The sequence below is a fragment of the Trachinotus anak genome, unplaced genomic scaffold (genome assembly GCF_046630095.1).
Source record: "Trachinotus anak isolate AG129_WGS33_773 ecotype Australia unplaced genomic scaffold, CSIRO_AGI_Tana_v1 ptg000013l, whole genome shotgun sequence".
NCBI classification, from domain to species: Eukaryota; Metazoa; Chordata; class Actinopteri; order Carangiformes; family Carangidae; genus Trachinotus; species Trachinotus anak.
In genome coordinates this window covers 22345302-22363855 of record NW_027273864.1, presented here as the reverse complement: position 1 = coordinate 22363855, position 18554 = coordinate 22345302, and the positions used below count along the sequence as shown (strand labels likewise).

The following is an 18554-nucleotide window of genomic DNA, read 5'->3' as shown; positions in this document are numbered from 1 at the left end:
AAAGGACTAAATTATGATGTCTGTCACCATATCATATGGTTACACAGCTACAAGGTCAGCCAGGCATCACTTTCTTTAGGCCACTATTCTGTTGAAAATATGTTTTTTGAGAGTTAAAACAGATGTGGTGGATTTTATCAGCCAACATAAATTCAGAAAAACCCTTAAAAAAACTTTTGAGTCACTGTGACAAATGTGTAATTCAGATACTTGGTTGTCGTTGTACTTGGTAGTTGGTTGACGTGTCGTTCTTCGTTCTGAACCATTTTTTACTGGTCAGAACAGGACGTGTGAGGTAAGCAACTGTGATAACATAGTGTGAGACTTACCACAGGTGCATACCTTGCTTTTGTCACAGTGGAAAGAACAGCCACACTTTTCCACACCAGGTGAAGGTTGGGTTGAGGTATAAAAGAAGGAGAGAGGCATTTGCTCCTTGCAGAAACGTTCAGACTCACTGCAGACATGCTCAGGTTTCTGGTGTTGACAAGTCTCGCAGCCGTGGGTAAGAAAATGACAGCACACACTGCACTATATAACCATTTATTATTGATCTATTTCTGTCAGTCTATCAGTCATCAGTCAGTCGACCAGTTTTAGCTCAGTCAACACAGAGGAGCTCCAGATTATCTGATCTACCAGTAGCTACCCTCCCGCCGCCCTAATTTCTCCTTTCCTCTTTAATATCATGAGGTTTCTGGTAAACCAAGTATGAATCAAACCCTTGTTTTTATCTTTTTTTTTTTTAACCAGTGCTGGCTGAGCTGGAGCCCCAGCCCAGGTACCTGGAGGACAGCTTTGAGAGGGTTGTGGGAGGTGAGGTGGCCAGACCCAACTCTTGGCCCTGGCAGGTAGCCTACTGTAACACAAAGTTACATTCATGTTTAAACACATGCATTGTTTCAGCACAAAAATATGAATAATGTTCAGGGACTGTTTTTTCCCCTCTTAGATCTCTCTTCAGTACAGATCTGGCAGCAACTACTACCATACATGTGGTGGAACCCTGATTCAGAGAGGCTGGGTTATGACTGCTGCTCACTGTGTGGACAGGTAACATAATGATTAACCAGAGCACAGACTTTGTATCCTCTGGCTGTCTGAGGTATATGTGTGTATTTGTATGCATCTTTTGATTACTTTGCCTAAAATACAAAAAAAAATGGTATTTGTTCAAAATGCACTGCTTACTCTTATCTTGAGAGCTATGATTTATTTCAGTGTTTTTAAATGTCACCAGCATCAGGACTCACAATCTCATTTATAACTGTCACATACTGAAGGGGATTCATTTATTTGATCAGAAAGAAAAGTCTCCAAACCACAGAATCCAAACAAAACAAAAAACAGAAGTCAGTTAATGATGTTTCCTGCTCTTTTATTTATTTGCATTAGTTTACTGTAGTAAGAATTCATAAGTCTCTAGCTGATGTGCAATTAGTCATTTGAGCCAGAACTGTATCTAATCATTGACTATTGCATTTCACTTTGCTCCTTTTTAAAAAAATAATACAGCAACAGGACGTGGCGTGTTGTTCTCGGTGAACATGACCTGAACAGCAACAGTGGCAGAGAGCAGATCATGCAGGTCGCCCGTGTTTACATCCACCCCGGATGGGACTCCAGCAGAGTGTCCAATGGGTGAGGAGTGCTGTGTTTTTCTTTTTCACATCTCATGACTCTTCAGGTTTCTGTTACTTTAAAAGCAGTTTTGTTCTTTAGTGAGACAATCTTGTTCAATCTATGGATCTCTTCCTCAGGTACGATGTTGCCCTGCTGCGTCTGTCCTCTGAGGCCAACCTGAACTCCTACGTCCAGCTGGGCTCTCTGCCTCCCAGCGGCCAGGTTCTGCCCCACAACAACCTCTGCTACATCACCGGATGGGGACGCACCTCCAGTGAGTTGACGGCATCATCCCTCTGGGCACCTGTTGGTTTCGATGCTGTGGTTGGGTCCTTCCTATAAAGCTGAATATATCTTATTTTTCCTATTTCACCATGTCTAGCTGGTGGTAGTCTGTCCGCCCAGCTCAAGCAGGCCTATCTTCCCCTGGTTGACCACAAGACCTGCAGTAGCTCTGACTGGTGGGGCAGCACTGTCAAGAACACCATGGTGTGCGCTGGGGGAGCGTATGAGTCTGGATGCAATGTGAGTCTCTTCTTATGTGAAAAAGCACACTGGAAAACTAAGACCATAATAATGTAATATAAAGTCATAGACCAGTCACATTTTACCAGCATTTCGATAAACTCTACTATTTGTAAATCAATGAAGTAGCAGAGTTATGTTAGTGAAAAAAGAGTATTTTAATCCCCAATAAAAGTAGTCTACCATTTATTATCTTTATTTTGTATGCACCACTGACTCATTATATCCATAATAGTGAAGATGCTTTCTTTAATCTAATTCCTCTCAGGGTGACTCTGGTGGCCCTCTGAACTGCCTGGTTAATGGAAAGTACTACGTCCACGGTATTGCCAGCTTCGTGTCTGGTTATGGATGCAATTATCCCAAGAAGCCCACCGTGTTCACACGCGTGTCCGCCTACATCGAATGGATGGACTCGGTTAGTATGAGGGATATGTTCATTTATGATAAGTGATAGAATAACCTATCCACGAATGCCTTATTAGTCTAGAAAGGCCAGTATGGGTATGGGTTTTATGGAATTTATTATTCTTGTGATATTATTTAGGTTGTACACGATGACTGATCACTACTCCTCTTTTCCAGATCATGGCGTAAACCATCCATGTGGCAGGATACGAAGACAGAGACCATTTTCAACCATGTTTTCATCCACTATCTTCATTTGTCTGGCCTTATTTTACAAAAATAAAATTGATTAAATTTTGTGTGATGACTAATTTTATGATCAGAAAGTTATGCAATCGCAGCTTTGATGTGGCACCATGTTGTCACACACTATCACAAACTGTGATAAAGCCTGAGACAGACAACAGGTGCATGACTGACCACCGCCAAGCTCAGCAGAGGTTCCACATCAAATGAAGGTCAGCTCAGGATATAAAAGAACATGATGTGCATTTGAAACACAGAGGCATTGCAGACATGCGCGTGCTTCTGCTCTTCACCACTCTCACAGCCACAGGTAAGAAATGTCAAGGCAGCACAGCAAATCATTCAGCTTATGATAAAACACATATAGAATTAACACAAGGAGAAACCATGTTCAGTGGTGTTTTGATGAGTTCTCTCCTGTGCCTCAGTGCTGGCTGAGTTGGAGCTTCGGTCTAGCTACGCAGACAGCAGCACTGCAGGGAGAGTTGTGGGAGGTGATGAAGTGCCTTATCGCAGCTCCTGGCCCTGGCAGGTACAGTAACACATAGCCAGACAGAACATGTAAAACAAGGTGGCAGGATCCTGTTCTTCCAAATGTGGCAGCTGAAACCAAAACACTTGGTAGGTTTGCATGTCACAGATTAGTTTTTAAGATGGTTACTGGTCGACTCTTCCATTATCTATCTAGTTTTACCTCCTTAAGAATGCTGCACAAAATTGTTCTTTAAGGAGCAGTATATTGTAATATGCTGTTTCACTTTCAAGCCATGAATTACACATGAAGATTGATACAGTTCCTGTGGCTGTTCATTACATATCAAGCTACAGCCAGAAACCAGTTCGCTCCTAAGAATAGTCCTAAGAAAATACACCATCTAATCGCATCACACTTGGGTTTTTGGATGGTTTAAACACGGTGATATGAAAAGACATAACGTAACGTACACTGAGCTTTGGAGGTGCTGCTGGGTGGATTTTGTTATTTTCAGATTGGACCAAGCTGGCTATTTCCAATCTTAATGCTAAACTAGGCTAACTGGCTCCTGGACTGGAGAGTGACTAACCTTCAGCATCCAGGTGTAGGAGTTGTATCAATCTTCTCAAACTGTTAAATCCAAACTCAGTTACGACATCTTCATAAAAATGCTATAAGACTGAAAAGAGCTTTGATCCTTTTTAAGGCTGGAACACTGTTTTTTTTATAAGAATATTTTGTGAGTCCTGCTCCAGGTTTTTCTCCAGTACTACTCAGGTGGATCCTACCACCATTTCTGTGGAGGAACACTGATCAGCAGAGGATGGGTTATGACTGCTGCTCACTGCGCCTCGAGGTAGCACATACAACATTGTCAAGCTTCTATCGTTCTAATTTGATTCACTGCACAGTAACTATTGTATGTGTTTTTTGAGATTCTGGTGTCGTCTTAATGTCACATCACTCACACGAATGTTGTATATGTTTTCAGTATTTCTGTCTTGTCTTTTACCTCTCTCTTACCTCTCATAATCTTTCACTGTGGATTCAAATAAACTAATCCAAGCTAAAACAGTTACAGCTCTGTCCGTGCCGTCCTCGGTGCTCTTGTCCTGCATGCGAACTACTGGACAGAGCAACACAGAGGTGTCCTTGGCGTTTATATCCACCCTGAATGGAACATTAACAGCATCTCTTCTGGGTGGGTCTATCTGCCATTATATTCTAGTATATGTCGTATTCTCATAGATCACATAGTGAAAATTTGGGGTAAACATTTCATATTTTGTTTAAGATTTTAGTTTCACAGAGGTTCAACATGACAGAGTTTTACATTTTGATTGATTTAACAAGGTGAACAGCCTGTGAATGAAATTATGGCTGTATGGTGTTTTCTGTTTGTTTAAAAGTCACAAGATACTTGTAACATATTCAGGATGTTTCTGGTGATTGAACTTGCAGTAGAAGAATTTCAAGCATTTTTTTGACCCTTAGTAATGACATCGCCCTGTTGCGGCTGTCTTCTGAGATCTCCCTGACCTCTTACGTGAGGCCGGCTGCTCTGCCTCCTCTTGATGAGATCCTACCCCACAGCAGCAACTGCTACATCACAGGATATGGACGTGTCTCCAGTGAGTCAGACACAACTAATCACATTCATTATTCTGACTGTAAATTGTTAAGTGACTCAGTATCTCACACATGCAGCTGGTGGAAGCATGTCTGCCAGGATGAGACAGGCCCAGCTTCCTTCTGTTGACCACGAGACCTGCACCAGCTCTGGCTGGTGGGGCAGCACCGTCAAGACTACCATGATCTGTGCTGGAGGAGGTTCTCGGTCAGGATGCAATGTGAGTCTGATGATGTGCAAGATATGTAAATATTCAAAACAACAGAATGGATTTCCCATACTCATACAGTCCAAGAATTAAGCTGCTGGACAAAAAGAGAATGAACTTGAATGGATGAGAATCTAAACGTCTAAAACGTAATGTATTTCAAATGTCTCCCTAAAGGTTATTGAAAAAAAGAAGATATATTGATATATTGTATATGTGTATATTGATCAAACAATTCTTTGTTTCATGCTAGGGTGACTTTGGTGGCCCTCTTAGCTGCATGGTTAACAGTAATTGGTACGTCCATGGTATAGCCAGCTTTGTGTCTGGTATGGGATGCAACACTCCCCAGAAGCCCACTGTCTTCACCCGCGTTTCTGCCTTCATAACATGGATCAACTTGGTCAGTAATGCTAACCTTCTGTAAACAAAATGAAAAAATAAGGAGACATTACAGAGACTCACCTTTTACATTTACTTTTCACAGCACGCTCCTCTAGACTGTAGTTCACCAGGTCAAATAATTTGAAATGAAGTTGATATCCTGCTAAATATATGAAATGTATTTTTTCCAGGTCATGAAGAATCCTTGAGATGGATAACATTTTTGCAGCAGAAATGATGCTTTGATCTCTATCTGCAGCTAATATGCCTGTTCAAACAATAAAACACTTTAAAATCAATATCAATATCTGTTCTTTAAACTATTTTAACTGTTTTTTTCCCCAGTGTTGACAGTGATGAATATGTGATGCATCATACTCCACCATCAAGATGACTCTTTTGATTTAGATAAACACCTAATAAACCACTGCCTTATGCTAAAACGTCACATTCAGCATTTTCCTGCTCAGAGCTGCATGTGAACATCAGCAAGTTACCTCTGTGACCAAGACGGGACTGATACGCAGACGAGCAGATGGTGCACTGAGGGGCTGTACCAGGGACACGAGGATACAATTTTGTGTTTTTGACATAATGCAAATGTATTCTATTTCGGAGCTCTGACAGCCAGCAGCCCTGAGTAAATGCTGACACTCACTCTGCAGTATTTTGTCTTTTGTTATTTTTCAAATTGATGTTTTTTTTGTTTTGTTTTTTTTGCACCCATCAGAGGCTGGTCTGTTCGGTGTTAAATAAACAGAAGGTTTGTGTTACCCTTTCTGTTGCCTCTCAGTGAGCACCGAGGCACGACAAGAATAGTACATGCATGATAAGTGTCTGCCTACAGTAAGAACCACACATGTGCCACAGCTGTGCTATAATCAGAACATGACTGATTGACTATTGCGACCGGAGGAATTCATGTCACCCTGTGTGTTTTCTTCATTCTGTACTGAAGAAAAATAGAACAGTGCCTTCATTGTGTGTTAGTCCTGCGCTCCCTTTTTTTCCTCTGACTTTCCATTTCATATGTTAAATCTTACAAGCTTATTTTATTGAATGTTTCAATTCGACCTTGAAACACTGCAGTATCCTCCATAAATAAGGCTAAAACAGGGCCTAAAGGGAGGCTATATCATTTATGTGAATGTGCTGGGTATTCGTTACATCCTCTCAGCTATTCTTTTATTATTATAGGAGTGCTGTAATGAAAGTTTCTAACTAGATTCTTTAAAGCTGAAATAAAGAAATCTCTCATGAGAATGTGCCCTACATACTAAATGACCCTCTGGTTGTCGCATGATTACATTTACAGTTACATCTAATCAGAGAAATAGTGCGATTGTTTTTTTCAGTTCTAAGATAAACACTATGTAATAAAGGATCCTTTAAAAAAAAAAGATCACTTTCCTCACTCAGAAGGTTCCTTACATGCAGCAATTGTGCAGAGATCAACTTTAAAAGAAGAGTTTAGTTTCTTTGTTTAAAGTGAGCGTGAATGGATGTTTGACTCTATATGTCAGCCCTGTGATAGACTGGCATCCTGTCCAGGGTGTACCCCGCCCTCGCCCAGTGTCAGCTGGGATTGGCTCCAGCCCCCCTGTGGCCCTGTAAAGATAAGTGGTTTAGATAATGGATGGATGGATGGATGGATGTTTCTTTGTTTAAGCCGTACAAAAAACATAGTGTAAAAATGGCAATTATGCACCAGACTATTTCTCAGCCAGGACTAGAGGAACTTACTGGTCCCCTGTAAGACGGTTTCATTTTTACGCTTAAGTTTTGGTACAGATTAAACAAATGAGCTGTAACATGTTAATTAGTGAGCTCAAGGGGTGCTGGTAGTTTGATATTTAGGCTTGCTGACTGCTGGTCCAAGCTACATATTACTACACACACAAATTATCTTTTTTTGTGATAAAACATGATATGACAGATATATCTGGTAGGTCTCACAGTGAGGCAGCAGCCTGTGAGACACGGGCACAGTAATCCTCACCTGCTGTGGGTCTTGTCAGAGAAGAGAAGATAGCAGAGTTCAGGTTGTAGCCTACAGCGTGTCACTGATGAGCTGTCTAAGTGTGGCTCAGCAGCTCCAGGATGTGTGGTTTGTGTCTGCAGCAGAGAACAGCACCATCTATGTATGTGTAATACTGGCACACAGCTTTTAAAATAAGATCAATATTATTCCTGCTGCCCAAAACAAAGAGCCTACATCTGAATTTACAATGTATATTTCAGTAAAATGCAATTTCTTCAAATCAGAGTCAAGCAACTCAAAGATATAATTTATGAACAGCTGCATTTACCACAATTGTATATCTCCCCTTAAACCAAGGTCATGTACTGCAGCAGCTCTTTCTACTGTACTGTACAATTGCAGAATTATAATATCAGATCCACAGGGCCTCATGAATACTTATCAAAGGCTTTAAGTGGAACACTGCATTTTAGCCTCGGGCTTGTTACGCTTTAAACACGATCTTGATCTATGTTAATCAAGAACTTGTAACATGTAGGGATTTATACAGTCCATAATCTCATTACCGTTCCTCCTCTCTATGTTCTTGTCTACCTTCTGTGTATGTGGAGCTCGGCTGTCTGTCCAGCTCAAAAAGCCTGCTGTTGACTTAAGAGCAGCTTTGACCTGAGTGTGAATTTCAGTGATAGTGCAGACGCTCATTTTCCGTGTTCCACGAGTCTGTGCTCCTTTCAAAGCATGCTGTGGCATACTCTATATGCTCCACACCCCCCTCCACAATCCCCTCATATAGCACATTTTCTACATATTACACATGAAAGTAATCCTGTATAAACCTCACCTCCTCATACTTTCATTGTATTTGATCATATTACCAAGGTGGTTTATGTCTCCAGCCGTTCCGTTTTTAAAAAAATAAAAATTGTCTGATCGCCTCCAGTTGACAACCAGAAAGAGAACAAAGTCATACACACTGACTCTGCAGGGTAAAATGCATCCGAAGATTGGTTTTAACTGCAGAGTTGCACTTAAGGAAAATGTCAGACTGTATTTGTGTGTGCTGTTTTGAACACTTTTCTATCTTTGGCAAGCAGTGAGTTGCCCTTTAGGCAGCAAACAATGACTTGAGGGTAGCGAATAGAGGGTGACATATTCTGTACATACTGTAAAACTGCTTGAGGAAAATTTGTGATTGGTGATATTGGGCTATATAAATGTAAATAACATGTCCGGACTTGACTTGATGAGCGAAAGTGAGTCTGGTACTAAAAACACAAACATTCAATGTAATGTGCACAGAACATGCAAGCAAAACTGTTTTATGACAAAAGGTAAAGGTGAAGTAATGAAAAACAGACAGGAACCTACAGTAATGTAGGTAAATGTATTGTAGCCAATACAAGTGGAAAAAAATGGATTCATAGCTGAGTCAGCTATTCCATGAATTAACTGTCGTGATAACGGTGAGACAGACACAGGTGGACATGTGCTGGTATTGAACAAGCCATACACACACACACACATGCACACACACGGACAAAATCAGGACATGGGACCCTGAGGGTATAAAAGAGCAGTGGACAGAAGTCTCCAGAGCAGAAAGCTTCAGGAGACTGCAGACATGCTCAGGTTTCTTGTGTTCACCACTCTCGCAGCCCTCGGTAAAAACTCTTTGATTTTTTTGCTCTCTTTCGACATTCTGCACGTACACCACTCCTAACACACCTGAATACATGATGTATGACTGATGTGCGTCTGCTCTGCTCAGTGCTGGCTGAGCTGGAGCCCCAGCCCAGGTACCTGGAGGATGACAGTGTTGAGGAGAGAGTTGTGGGAGGAGAAGTGGCCAGACCCAACTCCTGGCCCTGGCAGGTACAGTACTTCACTTTCTTTGACACGACAGCAGTGGAAGAAGTATTTAGATTCTTTACCTTAGTAAAAGTAGCAACAACATAATGTGAAAAAATAATATGGGCTCTATATTCATGCTGGTGAAAAGCACCTCTAAAGGTTAGGTTAAGCCATGAAGAGTGATGATTAGTTAGGGTTTCTGTTAAAAGAAGGCCTAGTGGACAGCAGGCGCTTATTACGACGCAGCAACTGCTCAGTGCTCTGTTGTTCCCTAACATTTTGATCACTTTTTTTCTGTGTAATCACACACATATAAACCTCCTCACTAATAATACTCTGTGTTGTCCTTTCATCAGATCTCTCTTCAGTATAAATCTGGCTCCAACTTCTACCACACCTGTGGAGGAACCCTGATCAGGAGAGGATGGGTCATGACCGCTGCTCACTGTGTGGACCGGTGAGAGTTTCAAGCATCACAGAATAGATCCTGAGCCCAAATCTAATATAGATACAGATGAGGCTGTAGCATATGTGTTCTGACAGAGCTGAACATCTACATAAATGTATTTCATTATATTTCCTGCTGGCGTCAGTGCATAGCTAAGACACTGTAGATATAAATTTGACCGGTTGCATCTCACCTGTCTGTTTGAATGAACTATCAAATAAAAGGAACAAGTAACCACAAAACATAGGTCCCATGTAAAATATTGATTTTCAACAGATCTCCTATTAGTGACAGGAGTGAAAATGTTCTTTTTTTTTTAAATATGTCCATAGCTCCAGGACTTGGCGTGTTGTTCTTGGAGATCACAACATCAACACCAACGAGGGCAGAGAACAGTACATGAGTGTGAGCCGTGTCTACATCCACCCCAACTGGAACTCCAACAACGTTGCCGGAGGGTTAGTAGTTACTGGACATAGTCATGACCCACCTCTGTATACAAAATTATGCATATAAAATTAACAAATACTGATACATGTTCAGCACATGAACTGAATGCATTTTTTGTAAACCTATAAAAGTTATGAAAAATGTCAAGAGACATTTTTTCATTATGTTTTATTTTTGGGATATAATGGTTGATATAACAGCTACACTTTGTATGTTTATTTAAATATACTTTAAAAATAGCCTTTTTTTTTAAATTCACATGTCTATATTCTTATTTCTACTTTTTGCTGACTGAAAAATCCTCAGTAAACTTGTCACTCTAAACATGGATTGTGAAAAGACAACCAGTCATACAGTTTAACATAATTACAGCTGAAACTATTTGTCACCTGACAGAAACTTAATTGGCAACTGTACTGATAATCAGTTTATTGCCAAAGCTGTTTTAAAAGCTGAAATGACTTACACTTTGTGGTTCCAGCTTCTCAAATGTGAAGACATGCATGCTGCTTTGCTCCATTTTAAAACATAGAAAAGTGAATATTTTTTATTCAGACAAATCAGGTGAATTACAAGTCCTTGGGATTTAAGAAACGGTGATCAACTAAGTAATTAGTAGATTAATCAAGAAAATAATCTTCAGATTAATTAATCATGAGATAACTACCAGTTAGTTAGCCCTAAAGAATGCTAATAGAAAGATGGATAATAGCTGCCTCTTAAATAAAGCCAATACGATGAGCTTCTATGAAGACAGGAAAAATATTTAGAACTCAATGACTTCTGACCTTCAGGTGGGACATTGCTCTCCTGCGTCTGTCCTCTGATGCAACTCTGAACCAATATGTCCAGCTTGGCCGCCTGCCTCCCTCTGGTCAGGTCCTGCCCCACAACAACCCCTGCTACATCACCGGATGGGGACGCACCCAGAGTAAGTGTGGCGTAACGATACAGTACATGATATATTAGTCAGCTCAGTGGTTACATACAGTAAGAAAGCTATCTGCAGTAAAATGCATGATTGTGCTCTCAGAAGCTTCACCACAGTTGTAAGACATAGTTCTTGTGTTGCCCCCAGCCGGAGGTCAGCTGTCTGCCCAGCTGAAGCAGGCCTACCTGCCTGTCGTTGACCACAAGACCTGCTCCAGCTACGGATGGTGGGGCAGCACTGTGAAGAACTCAATGGTCTGTGCTGGTGGCGGAAGCGACTCTGGTTGCCAGGTGAGTCTGTCAGGTCTTAGAAAGGACTTTACTTTTAGTATCACATTCTCAGTATTTATTATCTGCACAACTTGAGCCAAAACTCTGGGAGAGTATCCCTGGAGTCTGACAGCTATTTCAGTTTCTAACACATGGCTAAGAAATTCTTTACTTGTGCTTTATGGATTCAATTTTAAGCCATTAATAAGCAAAACATTTGGGCCACAACATCCCTTACCTGCATAAAAGAGCTGCTGAGGATCTGAACCAAGAAACATTTTTTAATGAATTACTAACATTTATAATCACATAATTACCAAATATGATCAAATAAAAAGAGTAAACACAAAACTAAACACAAACAAAACACAGTCTAGAAACCCAGTAATTAAAATAATAAATAATAATAAATAAAATAATGCATTAATGCTTATAATGATCTTTAAGAATTAGAAACATTCACAAAGCCATTCTTTACGACTCAAAACTCTTATTAGAAAATGGTTCTTATTTCAGCAGTTCATATTACTCCCAGCTCAGATTTGGAATTCAGTTTCTATAGTTGTCTCCCAACACATAAGGTCCTGAGATTAAGACTGCAGGAATGATGTCTGGATATAAGTAGACTGGGACAAACACTGGAAAGAACTTGTCAGATTTCAGGCCCACTCCACCATGACAAAGCGAGATTGAATGTCTCCCACTGAGCTGAGGCCTGACCCCTTCCTGTCAAGGAAGATATTTTGGAGGACACATGCGGGATTACTTGCTGCATCAGCAGGGGCATAAGTCAGTTACAAAGATCCAGGCTAGTGCTTAAGCTGCACAAAGTGTCAAAGTCTTGCAAACTTATGTTCTGCACAAGCTTGCTCAAGGCAGTGCGAGATTAAAAGGTGACATGAGAAGCAAGAGGGAACATGTTGCTTTTGAAAAACTAGGTATTTTTCCTACTCTGCTCAAAAGTGCAGAAATAAAGCCATCAGTTATTGGCTCTGAGGTCCGTCTGTGATGTGTTTTCTCTGAATCTAGGGTGACTCTGGTGGCCCCCTGAACTGCAGTGTCAATGGCCAATGGGTTGTCCATGGTGTGACCAGTTTTGTGTCCTCCTCTGGCTGCAACGCCTACAGGAAGCCCACCGTCTTCACCCGTGTCTCTGCCTACATCAGCTGGATGAACGGGGTCAGTATTTAACACTAACCCTTACAAAGTATACAATGTTTAAAAAATAGTCAATCATGCTACATGCAGTAGCCGCAGGATTTCATAATCTGTTTTGTGCATCCATTCATCGTCATGAATATATCCATTTGTGCAGTATCTTGTTCAGATTGTTGAGGATAAGCACATAATGTTCAATTTGTCCTTACTTTACCAGATCATGGGTTAAGATCAACGACGGTCTCCATGGCGATGAGAGAGGATGGATTTGGATTCATCTCCGTTTCTTTCAAACTCTGTCAAAATAAAACATCCTACAATGTGCATTTGCCTCACCTCATTTTTTTTCAACAGACATTGGTCATTTTAAGATTTATTAAAGCATAAGTAACTGGAGGGGAAGTGTAATCTGGATGCAAGAGTGGTTCTGCAAAAATAGGCCTCTGTAGATCTATTCTGATATTTGTGTGAGATGACCTTTGGCTACTAAATTGAACTATGGAATGAACAGTTGGACTGTCACAAATGGGGATAGTGAAATACTACTTTCAGTGAAGCTGTGGACACTCTGTACAATCACTTTTTAAAATATGTGATTAGACTGTAGCAAATGTAGAGTTTCCAGGACATCAAAATGAGCTGACTTCAAGTTATGGAAATAGGCTCTAAAACACATTAGCACATTAGAGCAAATTAAATAAATAAATAATAATAAATGATGCAAATAAAAAAAGAAAAAGATTTAAGATGATTCTGTGTCAGGAAGAAATGTTAGGTAGCAGTACTTTAGGATACTCTTGTATTCCAATGACAATGTCAGCTGCATATTAATCATTTTTAACATGTGAAGGTAAACAACAACAAACTAATAAGCTGGGTGAATTGAGTTAAATTAAATAATTCTAATTTAGAAATACTGTTCACATCAGTGTGTGACATTAATATTTCAGACATGCTTATTTGCATGCAAATATACATGCACAATTTCCTCAAAGTGTCATGAATTCATATTCAGTTGTTTAGCTGATCTGTGAAGTGTTTTTTTCTGAAGTCTATCATTAGACTGTGAGAAGAGATCACAGGAAACCCACAGTTATGAACTGAGCAAATCCAGATTACTAAATCATGTCTAAGATAGATGCTTCAGGACATAAAGATATACATTGAAATGTTTCAAATATTTGGACAAATCAGTTTCAAATCTAAAAATTGCAAATGGGAAAAATATCTACTCTACTATCTTAAATTACATAATGTATCACCAGTGACAGAGTTAGGAAATAGCTATCAAAAAAGATGAACTGGCAACTGAATGAAAAACAAACAAAAAATATCAAAAGCATGAAAGGAAGCACAGAAAAACTAATACTGGCCTTGACCATGGTAGATAAGCATGAGATTGAACACATCTGCGTCACAGGGAAGCAAACAGCCTGTACTGCTTACTATAGTGCGAATCCTACACTTACATCCTATGTGGTATGCATACTGAGTTTATGAAGAGATGCAGAGTCATCTGCAAGCCCTGACACGCACAAGCAGTCTGCTACTGCTGACAGCTCTGTAAGCTCGGAGGAAGTAAGTTAAAGTCATTCCTCATTATGTAATTCCAGGTTTTGTTTGGAGGGTCAAACGTATTTATCTAGGAAATTCTGGTGAAGGAAAACTAATCTCAGACTCAGTTATTCTGATATTGTCAGCACAGGCACTCAAATGCAGCTATTATGACAGATGGATATAGATAGACAGATAGATAGATAGATAGATAGATGTGTGGCCCAGAATAAGAAACCCATGTCAGAACAATACTGACATGCTGGTCAGATGGTAAGCAGTGCCATATTGTCTCTGGGTATTTGTGTGTGTGCGTGTGTGTGTGTTGGTGTGTGAAACATTTTGTTGTGTCTCTGCAGCCATGTGGCCATATGGTGGTGATGATGGCTTTACATCCTCCAGTAAATGCTTGTCATATTGTCCTGCTGTAACACACGGATCTGATGTGGGAACGCAAGCTGCCTCTCTAATGAGTCAGAGGTACATTCAGACTTGTTTGATGCTGGAGAGAAATGTGAAGCTCTCAAAAAAAAAAAAAAGGATAAGCTTATATAATATCATTGGACTCTTACTGACATTAAGATGAAATAAGCATTTTCATGTTTTATATACTGTCAGGTACTTCAATATCTACAATAATAAAGTAGAATTATAAAGTAGCAGGAAAAACTTAAGTAAAGTCTAAGTATGATGATGTTCTTACTTTGAGGCAAGCTCTAATTGTTGTCAAATATCATTACCACTTTCTCAGCTGCTAGAACTAAATCCAAAGGTCAATATTTCTTTTAATATCTCTGCAAGTAGATGTTCCCTACTTTACTGAGAAACAGTTCAATTGTCTGACTAATTATAATCCAATCTTCATTTTTTATGCTTGATTAATCCTATTCTTGTGAGGACACCTCTCAATTTAATACACAGTCAGGGGTAAGCTACTGTGATAACCCCAATATTGTCATACGGCCTCTCATTGACTGTATTAACTTGATACTGTTACAGTAACCTTAGGTTTGGGTCTCCACAGGTTTGTCCAGAGGACACCCTGAAACTCTACATCCACCTGGGCTCCCTGCCAATGTTCCAGGTCGATCCCGTCCCCCAGCAACCTCTGCTAAATCACTGTACACACCTCCATGTAGCTGATTAAATCATCTAGTTTCAGGGTGGGAGGGTAATACAAACTAGCAGACAATGCTAATGAGTTTTTGGCTGTGTTGGAGATTTGCTGCTTGATTACCTGCCACTTTGGAAGATAATTGGTAGGTAACTGGAATTCTTCAATTCTGTCAGAAAACAGAGTTTTTGTAAATTATTCACATAAAATGGCCAAACAAGTTCATTACCAGCATGAAACATTAGCTAATTCATTCTCACAAGACTAATAAGAGCCTACAACCATGCTAACTGCTCGGGGCTGTACTTAGGAACAGTGCTGCCGAAATGAGTAGAATGTTAATGTCGGCACACTAATGTGCTCACAGTGACAATGCTAACATGCTGATGTTTGTCAGGTACAATATTTTATCATTTTCACCACCTTGGCTAATTGGAATTAAACACAAAATGCAGGTGAGGCTGATGGGAATGTCATTAGTTTTGCAGGTATAAGATCATTACATGCAACTGGACAAATGCAAAATAAAAAAAATAAAAAATGCTTTGCAAGTGCTAAAAATAATAATATATTGCTATTATTGTTATTAATTTATGACCTGACTCATTTTTTTCTTATGAATTACAGTGCATCTGGAAAGTATTCACAGCGCTTCACTTTTTCCACATTTTGTTATGTTACAGCCTTATTCCAAAATGGATTAAATTCATTTTTTAACTCAGAATTCTACACACAATACCCCATAATGACAAAGTGAAAAAAGTTTGCTTGAAACTTTTGCAAATTTATTCAAAATAAAAAACAAAAATATAGCATGTACATAAGTATTCACAGCCTTTGCTCAATACTTGGTTGAAGCGCCTTTGGCAGCATTACAGCCTCAAGTCTTTCTGAGTGTGATGCTACAAGCTTGGCACAACTATGTTTGGGCAGTTTCTCCCGTTCTTCTTTGCAGAACCTCTCAAGCTCCATCAGGTTGGATGAGGAGCGTCGGTGCACAGCCATTTTCAGATCTCTCCAGAGATGTTCAATCGGGTTCAAGTCTGGGCTCTGGCTGGGCCACTCAAGGACAATCACAGAGTTGTCCCGAAGCCACTCCTTTGTTATCTTGGCCGTGTACTTAGGGTCGTTGTCCTGTTGGAAGATGAACCTTCGCCCCAGTCCGAGGTCCAGAGCGCTCTGGAGCTGGTTATCATCAAGGATGTCTCTGTACATTGCTGCATTCATCTTTCCCTCAACCCTGACTAGTCTCCCAGTTCCTGCTGCCGGAAAACATCCCCACAGCACGATGCTGCCGCCGCCATGCTTCACTGCAGGGATGGTATTGGCCAGGTGATGAGCGGTGCCTGGTTTCCTCCAGACATGACGCTTGGCATTCATGCCAAAGAGTTCAATCTTTGTTTCATCAGACCAGAGAATTTTGTTTCTCATGGTCTGAGAGTCCTTCAGGTGCCTTTTGGCAAACTCCAGGTGGGTTGTCATGTGCCTTTTACTGAGGAGTGGCTTCCATCTGGCCACTCTACCTTACAGGTCTGATTGGTGGAGTGCTGCAGAAATGGTTGTCCTTCTAGAAGGTTCTCTTCTCTCCACAATGGAGCACTGTCAGAGTGACCATGGGGTTCTTGGTCACCTCCCTGACTAAGGCCCTTCTGCCCCGATTGCTCAGATTGGCCGGGTGGGCAGCTCTAGGAAGAGTCCTGGTGGTTCCACACTTCTTCCATTTACAGATGATGGAGGCCACTGTGCTCATTGGGACCTTCAATGCTGCAGGAAATTTTCTGTACCCTTCCCCAGATCTGTGCCTCGATACAATCCTGTCTCGGAGGCTCTGACATGCACTGTCAACTATGGGACCTTATATAGACAGGTGTGTGCCTTTCCAAATCATGTCCAGTCAACTGAATTTACCACAGGTGGACTCCAATCAAGTTGTAGAAACATCTGAAGGATGATCAGTGGAAACAGGAGGCACCTGGGCTCAATTTTGAGTGTCATGGCAAAGGCTGTGAATACTTATATACATGTTATATTTTTGTTTTTTATTATTAATATATTTGCAAAAATTTCAAGCAAACTTTTTCCACTTTGTCATTATGGGGTATTGTGTGTAGAATTTTGAGGTAAAAAAAGAATTTAATTCATTTTGGAATAAGGCTGTAACATAACAAAATGTGGAAAAAGTGAAGCGCTGTGAATACTTTCTGGATGCACTGTATATTAACCATAGCTGCTTGAACACCAGTAATTAAATAGCCTGAAAGCTAGTAACACAAATAGTAGCCTACAACTTTCCCTACTGACAAATCTAGACTGAATTTTACCGCTAAATGTATGATTCAAAGTTGAATTTGCCAAGATTATTTACTGCTGCTTATTAGTTCATCACACGTTAGCCCCTTTAATAGTAATAAGAAGTGAAGTCTTTAAAAAGGTTAATCACCCCCACTGTGAGCAACCGCTACAAAAGTTCAACATTTTATGTGATATTATGGTCTGTTTTACCTGAACAGAGCAGCACTGGGTTTGAAGTGATGCTAGCAAAGTCAACATAATATTTTCCAGGACATTTTATTTTTTCTCTCATTTTGCATGACTGGAAAACTGGTTGACTGTTTTCCAGGTTTTCCAGGACTAGTGGCAACCATGATCATTAGAGTAATTACAGTTTATCCTGGGAATAACATGTGTGTGTGTGCGTGTACAAAATAACGTGACAATCAATCCAATAGCTGTCGAGACAATTCAGTCAAAGCCACAAATGTCAGCAAACTCATTTGGTTTCATCCCCCTGGGAACCAAGAATGCCTGTTCAAACAAATGATAGTAAAAATATTTCATTCTGGAACAAAATGATGCACCCAGTGACCATGAGTCACACACACTGGTCCCTTATGGCAATAAAAAAATATCACATTTTTCATATCTACTCTGTCAGAATTTTTCTTTTCTCTCCCTCCTCGAAAATTTGGAAAGAAGGTGGTAGGGTTCACTCTCATTTCTATTTCAGCTCATCAAAGTACCTGTCCTTTTCTTTTTTGTCCTGAATCCTGACCTGTCTGTCTGTCTGTCTGGCATGTTGATGATAAGGCCTAGTTTATTTTGTGCAGCTACAGTCCTGAATCCGTGGCTGTCATTATCGTGGGTAGCAACAGAAAAAAGAAAGCACTTATGTGATATCTCACCCAGTGTCTCCCTGAAGGCAAGACACTCCCAAGCTTTTACTAGATAATGATTGGGAGTGAATGGTTGTTTTTATTGAATGCTTTCAAGAAAACCCAGAGCACCAGTCTACACAGAAA

At 40.3% G+C, this 18554-nt stretch overlaps 3 protein-coding genes across 4 annotated transcripts; all 3 read left to right on the top strand.

Annotated features, from left to right (window-relative positions):
- Positions 1–347: 347 nt before the first annotated feature.
- On the top strand, positions 348–2855 carry LOC139630157 (elastase-1-like). Its single transcript, XM_071493306.1, has 8 exons — positions 348–505; positions 754–851; positions 953–1053; positions 1516–1641; positions 1761–1897; positions 2006–2148; positions 2417–2566; positions 2734–2855. The coding sequence occupies exons 1-8, from the start codon at positions 466–468 to the stop codon at positions 2743–2745; spliced, it is 807 nt and encodes a 268-aa protein (XP_071349407.1). The 5' UTR covers positions 348–465; the 3' UTR covers positions 2746–2855.
- A 108-nt stretch (positions 2856–2963) lies between these two features.
- Positions 2964–5956, top strand: LOC139630154 (elastase-1-like). Of its 2 annotated transcripts, none has more exons than XM_071493304.1 (8): positions 2964–3112; positions 3231–3334; positions 4033–4133; positions 4353–4478; positions 4772–4908; positions 4985–5127; positions 5369–5518; positions 5845–5956. In XM_071493304.1, the coding sequence occupies exons 1-8, from the start codon at positions 3073–3075 to the stop codon at positions 5848–5850; spliced, it is 807 nt and encodes a 268-aa protein (XP_071349405.1). In that variant the 5' UTR covers positions 2964–3072; the 3' UTR covers positions 5851–5956. The 2 variants fall into 2 exon arrangements, with proteins under 2 accessions (XP_071349405.1, XP_071349404.1); XM_071493303.1 differs by lacking the exon at positions 5845–5956 and adding an exon at positions 5691–5798.
- Positions 5957–8989: 3033 nt separating this feature from the next.
- On the top strand, positions 8990–12911 carry LOC139630156 (elastase-1-like). Its single transcript, XM_071493305.1, has 8 exons — positions 8990–9141; positions 9249–9352; positions 9688–9788; positions 10112–10237; positions 11024–11160; positions 11308–11450; positions 12459–12608; positions 12805–12911. The coding sequence occupies exons 1-8, from the start codon at positions 9102–9104 to the stop codon at positions 12814–12816; spliced, it is 813 nt and encodes a 270-aa protein (XP_071349406.1). The 5' UTR covers positions 8990–9101; the 3' UTR covers positions 12817–12911.
- The last annotated feature ends 5643 nt before the right edge of the window (positions 12912–18554 follow it).

What these genes read in the sequence shown, in the direction of transcription:
- LOC139630157 (XM_071493306.1), top strand. Translation starts at nt 466, where the DNA reads ATGCTCAGGTTTCTGGTGTTGACAAGTCTCGCAGCCGTGG. An exon ending in GCTGCTCACTGTGTGGACAG is followed by an intron (nt 1,054 to 1,515) that starts GTAACATAATGA and finishes AAAATAATACAG; the next exon opens with CAACAGGACGTGGCGTGTTG. An exon ending in TCCAGCAGAGTGTCCAATGG is followed by an intron (nt 1,642 to 1,760) that starts GTGAGGAGTGCT and finishes TCTCTTCCTCAG; the next exon opens with GTACGATGTTGCCCTGCTGC.
- LOC139630154 (XM_071493303.1), top strand. Translation starts at nt 3,073, where the DNA reads ATGCGCGTGCTTCTGCTCTTCACCACTCTCACAGCCACAG. An exon ending in GCTGCTCACTGCGCCTCGAG is followed by an intron (nt 4,134 to 4,352) that starts GTAGCACATACA and finishes AAGCTAAAACAG; the next exon opens with TTACAGCTCTGTCCGTGCCG. An exon ending in ATTAACAGCATCTCTTCTGG is followed by an intron (nt 4,479 to 4,771) that starts GTGGGTCTATCT and finishes TTTGACCCTTAG; the next exon opens with TAATGACATCGCCCTGTTGC.
- LOC139630156 (XM_071493305.1), top strand. Translation starts at nt 9,102, where the DNA reads ATGCTCAGGTTTCTTGTGTTCACCACTCTCGCAGCCCTCG. An exon ending in CGGATGGGGACGCACCCAGA is followed by an intron (nt 11,161 to 11,307) that starts GTAAGTGTGGCG and finishes TGTTGCCCCCAG; the next exon opens with CCGGAGGTCAGCTGTCTGCC. An exon ending in GAAGCGACTCTGGTTGCCAG is followed by an intron (nt 11,451 to 12,458) that starts GTGAGTCTGTCA and finishes CTCTGAATCTAG; the next exon opens with GGTGACTCTGGTGGCCCCCT.